The 12795-nt window shown below is 34.5% G+C and overlaps 1 protein-coding gene across 7 annotated transcripts in view; it reads right to left on the bottom strand.

Moving 5' to 3' along the window:
* Positions 1 to 220: 220 nt before the first annotated feature.
* WAC (WW domain containing adaptor with coiled-coil) overlaps positions 221 to 12795 on the bottom strand; it is an 85962-nt gene continuing 73387 nt past the window's right edge. For 6 of the 7 annotated variants that reach the window (XM_058532701.1, XM_058532700.1, XM_058532705.1 and 3 more), the window contains 7 exons: positions 11265 to 11510; positions 9495 to 9617; positions 8421 to 8569; positions 6045 to 6163; positions 4341 to 4527; positions 3169 to 3296; positions 221 to 1671 (listed from right to left, as the gene is read on the bottom strand). In XM_058532701.1, the coding sequence (XP_058388684.1) occupies positions 1602 to 1671; positions 3169 to 3296; positions 4341 to 4527; positions 6045 to 6163; positions 8421 to 8569; positions 9495 to 9617; positions 11265 to 11510 (1022 nt within the window). In that variant the 3' untranslated portion in view covers positions 221 to 1601. The remainder of the gene's footprint in view (positions 1672 to 3168; positions 3297 to 4340; positions 4528 to 6044; positions 6164 to 8420; positions 8570 to 9494; positions 9618 to 11264; positions 11511 to 12795) is intronic. The other variant, XM_058532699.1, reaches the window with a different exon arrangement.

Genomic DNA, 12795 nt, shown 5'->3' with positions numbered 1-12795 from the left:
CTCATCACAAAATAAGCCCTTGGTGCTGGCAGTTCTGAAAGCACATGAATACATCTGCCTCAACAGGAAAAAACAAGTCTCTAACTTGGGCAAGTTAAGATTTTGAAATTAAAAAGATTTTTCTGCATAAAGAAACCCTTGTGATTTGATATAATACTGGCAGTGTCATGCTAAGGCCATGTGACCAATATTTTAGCAAAGAAAAAAAAAGCCAAGGTAATTTTATAGTAGCAATAGTTTCTTTTTTTATTTTAATATACTTTAAGAAACAATATACAAAGCTGAGCTTTCCCGCCATTTCCAGATAACAGCAGGAAGCTCCAATTACACCAATTTAGCGTTTTGTGATGGCTAAGAACAGCAGTCAGCACCAGACTTGAACAGTTAGCTACAACACAAACATCCTTCAAAATGAAATGTCATAATAGCAAGACAGGTAAACCAAGGTTTAACAAATGACAACCACTTGGGAAATGACAATCATTCTTGTTGAATTTCATATTTCATTAAATATCTTATACACAATTTCCTGTTAATGTGTTTTAAACAAAACCTCCCTTAAGGAATTATTTCAATTAAGTATAAATAGTCAACAAGAATAGTTCTGATAAAGAATCCCCAGGTAGTTTAAATTCTAATATGCATTGACCGAAGGAAAAGAAAAGTAACAATTTTCGTTTGTTTTAACATGTTTATTACAACAGATACAATTCACATCTGACTAGCTTTGTTTCCTCTTTCCCCTCCCACAACCATGTTCATTGGGCCGTTTCCTTATATGTGAGCAATCCATGTACTTTCAGCACACATGCCCAGCAGTACTTTTAAGTCCATTCTTACAGGGTGCAAATGGATTTCAATAATTTATACAAACAGTGGGTTATGCTCAATCACTGCAAGTTTAAGCTACTGTACACAGGAATGAAAAGGTTATAGAAAAGTGCCATAGCAACAGTGCCTTAAGAAAGGAGAAAAAGAGGAGCCTTAAAAAATGGATAAAATCAGATCAAGGATTTCAGAGGAAAATGGAACACACAGGAAATGAAAAACATTTCTCTGCAAAACAAATGGAGAAGCACTGCTCTTGATCAGGTGCAAGTGTGAAAACAGTTGTTTCATGATATTTTGTACACTGCCCATATGGTTCAAAATCGTATCCTTAGACACAGATCGCCTGGCGCTTGCACTGAATTTTTGAAAATGCAAGATTTCTGAATGATAAATTAACCCCCCAATTTTTTTTTTTTTAAAAAAAGCTAATTTTGCAGACAGGTTTACATGTAAAAGGCTAGGTATTTAGCCACCTCAGCATTGATTAGTTTTGGATGTCTAAGCTCTGTTACACATGGCTTCCCATGGCTTCACTCTACAAAACATATTTACAACGTGAAGAATACATCTACAAGAAATCTACATTTCAAGGGTTTTACAAATCAATCTTGTATCTTTCCCCTGAATTGACTCACAGACCCCGTCCCCTTGTCATTTCCTTTGCCCAGCTTAACGGTCCAAAGTCTACTTAAATGCAGCTCAAAAATGTTAAGATTGGGCAATAGATTTACAGTTCCTGTACTGAAAACCATGTGCAATTATTCACATCTTCACACCATGAAGGAATTCTGATTTTTTAGCTTTTCGAGTTCCTTAATTTGTTGTCTCAAAAATAGTATCCTGAAAAATAAAAGAAGGCATTAGAATCTGTGTGGTCATATAAATGTTACAGAAAAATCAAACTTTTAACTACAGTAATATCTTATGAGTAATTACTAGTTAAGACAAAATAATTAAAAACTGATTAGTCTACAGTTAAGACAAAATAATCATTGAATATATGTGATATATATTAAAGTACTAGGGTGACAAAAGTTAGAATGTTTCCTAGTTTTCTAACAATTTCTCAATAATTAACTTGACTAGAAAGACATTTAAAATGTAGTTGTTCACTGTATCATCACACACACAAGGCAGCAGATATTAAACATGAGATAAACCTATATTACATGTCTTCTGGGCCACAATATAGTAAGTCTAGAATTAACTAGGTGCAAGAGGCTAATTGTTTTGAAGAACAATATAAATGTAGGTTCATAAAAGTGGAGCCTAGTCAAAGTCCAATTGACATGTATATTTAAGACAAAAGACAAAACACAAATGCCATAGCTAACTAGATTTCCATAAACTTCATAAAATCGTTCCTTTTCTGACCCCTCTCTTCTGTGATCTATGACATTTATTGCCAATACCAGTGAATTAGGTATAGTCATATACTGGCTTGATATTTGACTGTGTATACTGTTTCAATAAGTTACAATAATTTCCTGAAGTCAAATCACCTGTTTAGCAAGCCAAAATGAAGTTTTACGTATGTCAGAACTACTTTCAGAGCAATCCTAGAGTAAAAAATTCCCAGTTGATATTCAAAAAGTACCTCCAGATATTTCAGTAATTGAAACATTAGATAAAAACTCCCTTTTCCAAGTTTAGTATAAACCCAACTTGGTTTTTACCAAATATTTGTGGTTTCGAGACAAGATTAACCCTATCTGTGACTTATAGAGACAGGATGTGAAGCCATTGAAAGTTTGTCCTCAATTTTCTAATAGGCACTTAAAAAAATATCTATACTATTTATCAGGATGTAGATATCCTACTTAAGTATGGTAACAGATTATGAAATAATAAGAGCTCAGGTGTAAACAGTAAGAAAACAGATATACATCATTAAACCTGTTGGACAACTAAATTCTTGCTGTAATTTCCAAGATATCTATCAGGGATGCAAGAACAATGTAAACAGAACGTAATCTGAAATTTCAACTAAAGTATGCTCAGCAGTAGAGTGCTACTCTCAATTCAAGAGGGAACTCTTATTAGTTGCCGTCAACAATTCACTTTTCAAATAGTATATTACTGTATCTTATAAAGTTATAACATAAGAAAAAATCCAATGCAGTATTTACCATGGGTTAAGAGAAATAAATCTAGATGCCATTACTGTTCACCAGGAATATTAACAAATTATGAAAACAAAGTTATAGTATTATGGAACATGATATAATACATTAAAGAGAACTTTAAATTTCAGAAATAAAATTTATGTTTTTCAGTCTACTTTAAGATATATATAATGCTAAGAAACATAAAAACTTATTTCAGCAAAAGCCTTACCTTTGCTCTCGCAAAGTTGCTTGAATTTCACATACTCGGACTAGAGATCTTAAATTTTTTAATTCAGTACAAATTTCTGACATGTGAACGCTTCCCATGTTATGGGCTTCTTCTCGTAATCTTGATGCCTATATAATAAAGAAATGAAAATCACATAAAATATGTCACATTCACATACAAAAAATAAAACATTAAATTTCTGAGTAGAACTTGATACAATTACAGAATAATCGTTTTCCCTTTACGTCCACAAAAATGCTGGTGAATCTAAGGGGGAAAATGATTATCTTTTAAAAAACTGTCTCTAATCGTGGAAGGTAATTATTTTAAGATTTCCCCTTCGGGTTTCTTGAGAAAATAGTACTTCTAATCTCAGAAAAGTATAGCACTAGGATAGATGGACTCATGATTTGTGGTTAATAAAAGATGCTGGGTCAGCCAAAGCAGAGTTCACTGTTCAGCCAAAGCAAAGTTCACCAAAGCAGTTTATAACACTGATAAAAGGGCCTCACTGTATTTCTGTATCATGAGATACACAACCTATCTCTTTAAACTTACAGAACATCTCAGATGGTCAGTTATCTGATAAAAGGGAGAAGCCAATGGCAGTAACTGCAATGTCCTAAGGTCCCTCACCCCAAAGCAAAAAATGTTTCCTAACTTCTAGTAGCTAGTCTAGTGGGAGAGTCATAAGATTAATAGTACTAACAGATTCTAAAACTACCAGAGTGGCAGGTTGAGTGGAAAAAGCACACTGGCTTTGAGCCACATTCACTGTATTAACTGGGTCAATTTGGTATAATCTATTGGGTCTTAATGGCCTCGCTGGTAAAATGGGAAAACTCATTATTGCCCTGGTTAGCAGTTTTACGAAGTGGAGAAAATTAACATAAAGCACTTAGCACAGAGTTGAATGCTGAGTACTTGACAATGGTAGCTATAACGATAATTATATTAAAATATTTTATGTGAAACCACAAAAAGTTACCTCATAAATACCCTGTAAGTACATATCAAATGTTTTCTAAAATGACTACAATCTAATTAGAAATTTGTTGTTTTAACTATAGCTTGAATTCAGTGGTCCAGATTAGATTTTCTAACAGTAGAATTAAATTATATTTTGCTAGTCATCCTAAGGTAAAACATCTGCTGTGAATCATGTAACATACCTGCTTCTCTGCATGATCTGCAGGCCATCCTTGAACATGTTTTATGAGATTTTCATTGAAGTGTGCTGCTAGCGTAGGTGTTAATGAACACGTAGGTCGGGCAGATGAATTCTGTGGTACAACTGTTGCATTTGAGGCATTACTATTGGAAGTATGATTTGGACCAGGTGATGGACTTCTCTGGCTACTGGAAAACACAATTGTATGTGTAGTATGTTTAAAAGCAGTTTCTAGGTATCCTAGAAATTGTCTGTCAACATCTTCTAATAATTTAAAGATATCCAAATTCCTAAGACAAATTTGTTTTTTTAATATCAAATAAATAGAATTTAAAATCCAAAGTACATTTGTATCATGTATTTGTCAATACACTTTTGGGGTAAAAAAGAGCCCTTTAAACAATAACGTCAGAGTCAAATTCAAAAACAGTACTCTCCAAATTTGACAGCAAAACCTGTTGATTTTGTATACTACAAACACTAATCAGAATGTAACTAAGAAAGGGTCACATTTTAACAGTTGTAGATATAAGGCACATGTGAATATTATATCTTAAATACATGTAGATAAGGAGGGGAAAAATATGTTGTCTTTGTTTAAATAATAGAACAAAGTATTGAATCAGAGGGTAAAGTAATGTGAAGCAAAATACAGGCATATTATAGGATAGCAATGAATGAGTTTAGTGGCAAAATAAGACCAAAAAAGTAACACTCTGAGATTGGTTATCTTCTTTTAAAACTGTATGGTTTGGGCTAGGGTTTGGGGAATATGGTAGTGAGAACCAAAAATTTAATCACCCAAGTTGATTTCCTACCTGCTTCACCAGACTTGGCTCTGAATGAATTTCAGTTATTTCCAAAAACTAAATCTCCCAAAGGATGAAGAGTTTTCATCACTGAGGATATTTAAAATAATACTGCAGCCTCTAAAGACAATTTAAAAGAAGAATTTCCCAAAAGTGTTCCGAGCAATGGCAACATTGCTGGAGTAAGCAGACAGCTTCCCAAGGTGATTATTTTGAAAGGAACAACTCTCATTTGGATGTGTAAGTTCTGAAATGCTTGTTTAGAAAACAACAATAAAAACAACAGTTGAATTATTTTGCCACCTCAGAGCAAGAAATAAAAATAGGAAAATCAATCAAATGAAAATCATCTGAAGTTGTATTGTTAATTAATAAAGAAAAATGACAACACAATACAGCTCTATCTGACAAGCAATCCATATAGGGTCAGAGTTTCATGAAGCTCCCAGGAAAGCCTGACACACACCAGCTGGAAAATATTGGCCCAAGTTTCAGATGTGAGATTTTTGGCTTCATCAATACACTCAAATCTAAAACCGCTATGAGGATGTTAAAAATGCCGTCATTTACAACAAATAAAGTATTATAAAATCTTGTGCCAAATCTTGTGCCCTCTTTATACAAGCATCACATATTTTGTTGCTTCTATCATATTTCACTAAGTGAAATTCTAAAGAGTCACTTTCTTTAAAACAACCCAGGCTTCCCTACTAGAGACAATAATCTACTTGTTGTAGATGACATTTGTCTTTGTAAATTTTATAATATAAAACTAAATTAGGCTGTCCATGGATTCTTCCAAGATCAAGTACTGTTACACATACATATTTATAATATTCTAACAATGCCATAGTAAGGAAAAAATAATGTTGTCTCAACACACAATATCAACTTACTTTGAGCGCTGAAGACTTCGAGGAGAGACAGGTTCATGACCTTGCTGCTTGTCAGCAGTTACAGGCTGCTGTGTGGCCGATTGTGAAACTGGTCCTTGCTTAACTACTGGAGTACTGACCTGAAATGTCAAAATCTGGTGAGATGGGCTTCTATGACATAGGGCAAATAGCATGCAAACTAGATAAAAGCAAAAGTTCTATCAATGAAACTTTCCAGTTATTTTTATTCTTCAGTGATTTTTAAGAAAATAAGAGTTGTCCTAAGTCTGTTTCATAATAAGATTAATATTAGTGATACAGACATATTTAATTGTGTAAATTATCATTTAGGCCCCCAAATCCACATACTCCTCCAACTCTAGTTATTAATCTTAAACACTGTAAAATCTAGAGATTTAAAGAAGTGGAATCAAACGAGTTTCCAAAGGTCATGTAGTTAGAAGAGAGTCAAGTTTTGAGACTTAATTTCTTCATAAAATGGCCCAAGGCCACAAAATTACTTTCTTAGCACACCAGCATAAGAAACCAGTCCTCCTGTTTTTGAGCCCAGTTTTCTTTCCAATACACTATAATACCTCGTCTGATTTACTGTTACTTCTATATCAATAAAAATAAACGTTACTATATCATGCAAATACAGCTGCTCAAATTTCAACCACACATGGAGAGAATGTATAGATTGGTCTATCAGAGAATGAGCCCACACAAATCCAACTTAAATGGTTTTCATAGAGATGTTACCCTACAAAGGTAGACCAAGAGGTCTATGATTGCCAGTGAGGATACACATACTATTCATATTCAGATGACACAGAAAGAAAACAAGCAATTTTAAGCCCCAAATTAAGGCACCAAGGCAGATGAAGCCATTTGTGATTTAGGTCACATGCACAAGCAGTTTTTTGTTCGGGATTTTTTTTTTGGATGATTAATATTCTCCCAAACAAATATGGATAGCCCTGCTACTTCTGAATATAAAAGAACATGTTCTTTTATAAAACATTTTTATAAAATCTACATAATCAAATGTGCACTTATTTTTAAAAATGACTCGAAAAAGTTTTTGAATGTAAAAACTGCCATCTGCTTAAGGGATTTGAAACTCTAATTTTATAACTGACTGTAAAACTAACACTACCACTTAGTACACTTTTAGTCATTATTTATTGTACTCTTAAGATACCACCCTGAAGACAAGTTTTAAGATCTAAGAATAAGATCTCTTGCTGAAACTCACATTTTAATTCTTCTCTCATCAAAATATAGGCAAACAATAAGGAATCGCATAACAAAAAAATCAACAAACAAACAATAATAACTCAGAATTTTAAAAAAATCTAGATTGACCCTAAACATGCATAGATAAATGACTGAAGTAGGGAAGGGATGAGCCAATAGGAAGACCTTAAAGCTGGCCTACCATCAATTTCAAGCTATGTTTCAATGCATTTATTTTTAGGCTTCTGCTTATGATTTTACTTGAATAAAGAATTCTTTGGCATGAAAGTTTGAAACAGCTCATTGTTTTACAATAACTAAAAAAAATTTCCTCCTGCATTTACCATTAAGAGTAAATATATACCAACTTCCAAATCTCTCAATGTTTTACTGGTGGTATGCTACAAAGCAAAAAATGAGTATGACTGGGATTTGCTTATGAATTTGTGGACAAGACTCAAATGATGTACGACAAAATTTGACTACAGCAGTGTAAGGTCCTGTTCGTAGTCCAGTAAGAACAGGCCAGCAATTTTCTAACTGTGCCCTGAGGAGCCATCCATGGAAGATTTTGCTTGGATAAACACGGGTAAGCACAGCTTAGTAAAATGGGTTGTATTTCAGAAAGAACTAAGCCTCAAATTCTGACTCCGCCACAAAAACTAGATTTAATCAAAAGTTTAGTTTTCTCATCTATTAAATGAGGCAAATAGTGGTTGATTCTCATGATGTGGAAGTTAAATATAATACATATAAAGTTCTTAGCACAGAAACAGACTCATTTCTGAAATAAAAGTATGGGAAAAAAGTCCCTGGGAAACATGTTCTCTCATATCTCTTAGAGTTTAAAAATTCTACAAATATTAAGATTCAATTAGTATATCCTTCTTTATCCTACTGTCCATGTCACAAATCCCAAAGCCAATAAAGAGAACAGACTCAGTGCATAAAAGTGGCAGAGATGCAACTCCCCCCTCGATCCCTCAGTTAACTGACAGTTTCCAACCTGCATCTATTCTCACTCACCAGTCATTCACTCCACCACTATTTCATTCTCAGAAAGGCCCTTTTCTACAATACAGATTCTCCAACATTATTAAACTTGTTTTTCCAAAAGTAAGTGATTTCTTTTCCAAATGTCCCTCAAAGGAAACATACCTTTGGCTGTGATGAAACAGGAGGAGTACTAATCAAAGGTTTGATAGGGACTGTGTTAGTTTGAGGTGTGCTTATTCTTGGAGAGACATACGATCTTGGGGATGATGCATCAGACGTTAAAGACATCGGAGACTGATTAGATGGCTGGGCTGTAAAAGAGTGAAGTAATTAATTTCAAATAAACCCAAAACCTCTGCCATATATATGGGGGAGATCTTTTTATCTCTCTATACGTCCCACGTCCCCCGAAGAGAACATTTATCTGAAAAAGTCAGAATGAAGTACTCACTGGGGCCACGCTGAATAAACGAGCTGTGTGACAGAGATAAGCACACCCAGTGTAGGCCCCCCTCTCTCTTTCTAAGGATGGAGTGAGAAGGTAGGCCTGAACTTATTCTCACATGGAAGGCATCCTCATCATCCTTATTTCTTCTTTCTTATTCTACATTTAGGCCCCATTATGTCCTTTAGTCTCCTGCCTCATGAAGCTAACCAGAGGGTTGTAACAGTCTTTTCACTATTATACTTCAATTTTAGACCAGGTATTCCTGCTCAATTAATCAGCTTTCTGAGTTGGGGTTGGGGAACAAGTCAAAGTGACCCTTTTCATTTCCCTTTTGTTCCTAAGTGTATCTCTTTCCACTGGATACCTTCACAGAGAAGAGGGACAGCTAATTCACAGCAGGACTTGAGCATTCCTGTATCCTCTAGTCAAAAACTATTCTAACGTCAACTTGAACCAAACTTCAACTCTTAAAACATGTTCAATGTTTCGCAAAGATTGAGGGCATATCGTAGTTTACTTTCAGGTTTGGAGTAACATATCTCATTAACAACTTAAATTCTGAATTAAATATATATTACAGATTTGACAGAGATACTGTAAGATAAATATCAAAGCTTGTTCATCTAAAAAGAAAAGGTATATAAAAATATTATGGTATATAGTAGTGTTAAAAATCAAACACAATAAAATCATTATTATAGCTAATCTCTTCAAAGACTAAAAAAAATTGCTATTAATCCCCCCCCAAATCAAGATATAATTCTAGAGATACCTAAGAATATGAATACCTTGTGTAGAGAGCTGAGCAGCTTGAGAGATCAGAGAAGTTATGTTGAAAGCAGATGGTCCAGCAGTAAGAAACTTATGAATTATAGACTGCAGTGAGGCTTGTGTCACAGCTGCTGTAAGAACTAAAAACATAATATATCTTAAATTCAAATAAAAACACCGAGGCATATGTGGCATTAGTAACAACCTGAAAACTGAAGAAGAGCCCAGAAAAAACTGGAGTGTTTCAAATCAGAACTCTCAAAATCAAAGTCTAGAAGATAGGAGTAGGGCCGGCCCTGTGGCTTAGCGGTTAAGTGCGCACACTCCGCTACTGGCGGCCCGGGTTTGGATCCCGGGCGCGCACCGACGCACCGCTTCTCCGGCCATGCTGAGGCCGCGTCCCACATGCAGCAACTAGAAGGATGTGCAGCTATGACATACAACTATCTACTGGGGCTTTGGGGGAAAAAATAAATAAATAAATTATAGAAAATAGGAGTAATATAATAGGTCTAAAGATGTGAAATGATCTGAGGCAGAGGAAAGGAAATTTAATGGGTTTATAATAAAGGAAAATAGTACAGTTTTCTTTACACTATAACTTGGGGGTTCAGTTAAAAAAAAACTCCTGGATAAGACTTTTTTAAAAAACAGTAAAGAGTGTTCACTGGAACTTCTGATTATACCAGAAACATATCCATATAAAGTGCTTAGTACATTACGTGGAATTAACTGGATAAATGGTAGCTATTTCACGCAACTGCTTTATTAGACAAGCTAACCACTCCCTACATGAACACCCACCCCAACAATCTTTTTTAAAAATGGATATTAAAAGCTGAGTACTTAAGAAGACTATGTATTTTTGAAGCATAAGATCTTTTATTATTGACATTTTCTTATGCTACTGTTTCTTCAATCTGTTGCCCCACTTTGCCTAGTAAAACATTAACAAAGGAGAGAATAGAATGGTTATCTTACAGAATAAAATCAAAATACAGAAAAGTTGAGGACAAAAATAGAAGATTAAAGACCAAGTAGCCTGAGATAGCTCCATTTTTAGGGTAAAGGAAGAACTTAACCACGGAACACTACTGTTAAATATATTATGCGAAAGCGTACACATATAGAAAATTTTGCAATGCTCTTAGGATTTAATGTTTGAACCTGAATGGTTTATGAATTAAAACTACATCCACTTTTATTCAGACTTCTTTGAGGTGACTGCCTAAATACTTTAGTAGCATACTGAAAAGCAAAGCTGGAATTAACAGTGCAATTAACCAGGAAAAGTAACAAAATGTTATCCATTACCTCACCTCCTTTCTCAATTATTTTTCAAGTATTGTAAGAAGGAACTATCTGAATTCCTATACTTTTAGTAATTAGCGTATTTTTAATATTCCAAATAATTAATTCCACATATCAGGTTTTTTTTGAAATATGCTAAAAATCAAATGTTTTTATATCAGTTTTAACAAATGCTCTTTACTTCATTTTTACTTAAAAAAAAGTTCATCATACACATTAAGCAGACAGAACAGCTTATCTTTGGTAATTACCAGGTACAAAGCAAGTCTTGAAAAATATACAGAAAATCCAGGTATTGTTAACTTGCTTACAATACCAAAGGCCTTAAACTATGGGGAATATAAATTGCAAAGAATGAAGTTCAAATGTGCATTTCAAAATGAAACAAAGACTATTCCTAAATTGAGGATTTTACTAATTACATAATTTTGCACAATGCAAATGAATTTTTAAAAGTAGTTACTATAAAAATTTACCTTCATTTATTTTGGATATGTCCACATTAGAATTATTAAGTTGCAGTGTGGCTTGCAGAGCAGGAAGCAACTGTCTGAGAAGATTTGGGTCCTGAAGTAATGGAGGTATCGGTGACTGTGGAACAGGAGAAACAGGGATTGCTGAAGCAGATGTTGGAGGTGCAGATGTGGGATTCAGCCCAGAGGCAGACGACGTGGAAGGAGTTGTGCAAGAATGTGATACAGATTTGTCTCCTGATGTAGATTCTAAATAAAAAGGAGATAGCAAGGCTGAAAAAAATTACTTGAACAGAGGAAACTGGAACCAACACCAAACAAGCAACTTCCATGTGCCCGGCACCTAACTCAAGTAATCTCATTTAATCTTTACAGGGTAGCACATAGAAGGGACTCAGTAAATATGTGATTGACTAGAAATAATGAGGTAGGCATTTTTATAGCCCTATTTCACAGGTGAAAAAAATCGAACAAGATTACATAACTTGCTTGAAGTCATAAAACCTGGTAAAGCAGTGATTCAACCACATCCATGTCTGATTCTAAAAGTACCATACTCTGTTTATTAGTAATGGTGTCTCAAACACAGTTATTTATTAACCACACATTCAAATAAAATTCCATTAGGATAAAGGGACAATACAATTCTCCAGAACTTAATTTATATGTCTGGTAAAATAACTTAAGGTGAAAATGTTTATGACAATAACAACCTACCTACCTAAATATGACAATGGCTTTAATACGAATCAGGATAGGCACCATGGTGAGCAAGCCCATATGGGCTAAGTATGTGAGGAGTAAGAGGAGACTCCTACTTTGAACTTTTATATTAACAATTAACTTTTAGAATTACATCTTTCCCTTTTGTAATTAAATATGAGACAATGAGCTATTTCTATTTTTATCATTTAAAGATTATCAGCACTAAAAAGAACACTTTTAATAGCCAAAAAACACCACCCTCAGTATTTTAAAAATAAAAACATGTACAAAATATGCATGGAAAATTATTATTTGAAAGCTGTCATTGCAAATTATTCATATAGATTCAATGCAACTGCAATCAAAACCCCAATAGCATTTTTGGTAGCATTTGACAAGTTCATTCTATAACTTATTTGAAAGAGATAAGGGCTAGTAACAGCCATGAAATTCCTCAAGAAAACAAGATAGATAGTGATGTACCTTTCAGATGTAAAAATTTACATTTAAAACAAAACCAGGGGCCGGCCCAGTGGCGCAAGCGGTTAAGTGCGCGCGCTCCGCTGCGGCGGCCCAGGGTTCGCTGGTTCGGATCCCGGGCGCGCACCGACGCACTGCTTGGTAAGCCATGCTGTGGCGGCGTCCCATATAAAGTGGAGGAAGATAGGCACAGATGTTAGCCCAGGGCCGTCTTCCTCAGCAAAAAAAGAGGAGGATTGGCGGATGTTAGCTCAGGGCTGATCTCCTCACCAAAAAAAAAAAAAACACAATTTAAGGTATACTAAACTTTTGTATATATATTTAAGTCTTTAGAACTAGAAGAGGAAAA

This window comes from Diceros bicornis, chromosome 36 (genome assembly GCF_020826845.1).
Source record: "Diceros bicornis minor isolate mBicDic1 chromosome 36, mDicBic1.mat.cur, whole genome shotgun sequence".
Lineage (NCBI taxonomy): Eukaryota > Metazoa > Chordata > Mammalia > Perissodactyla > Rhinocerotidae > Diceros > Diceros bicornis.
The sequence above is the reverse complement of the archived record's forward strand: the minus strand, read 5'-3'. Positions and strand labels throughout refer to the sequence as shown.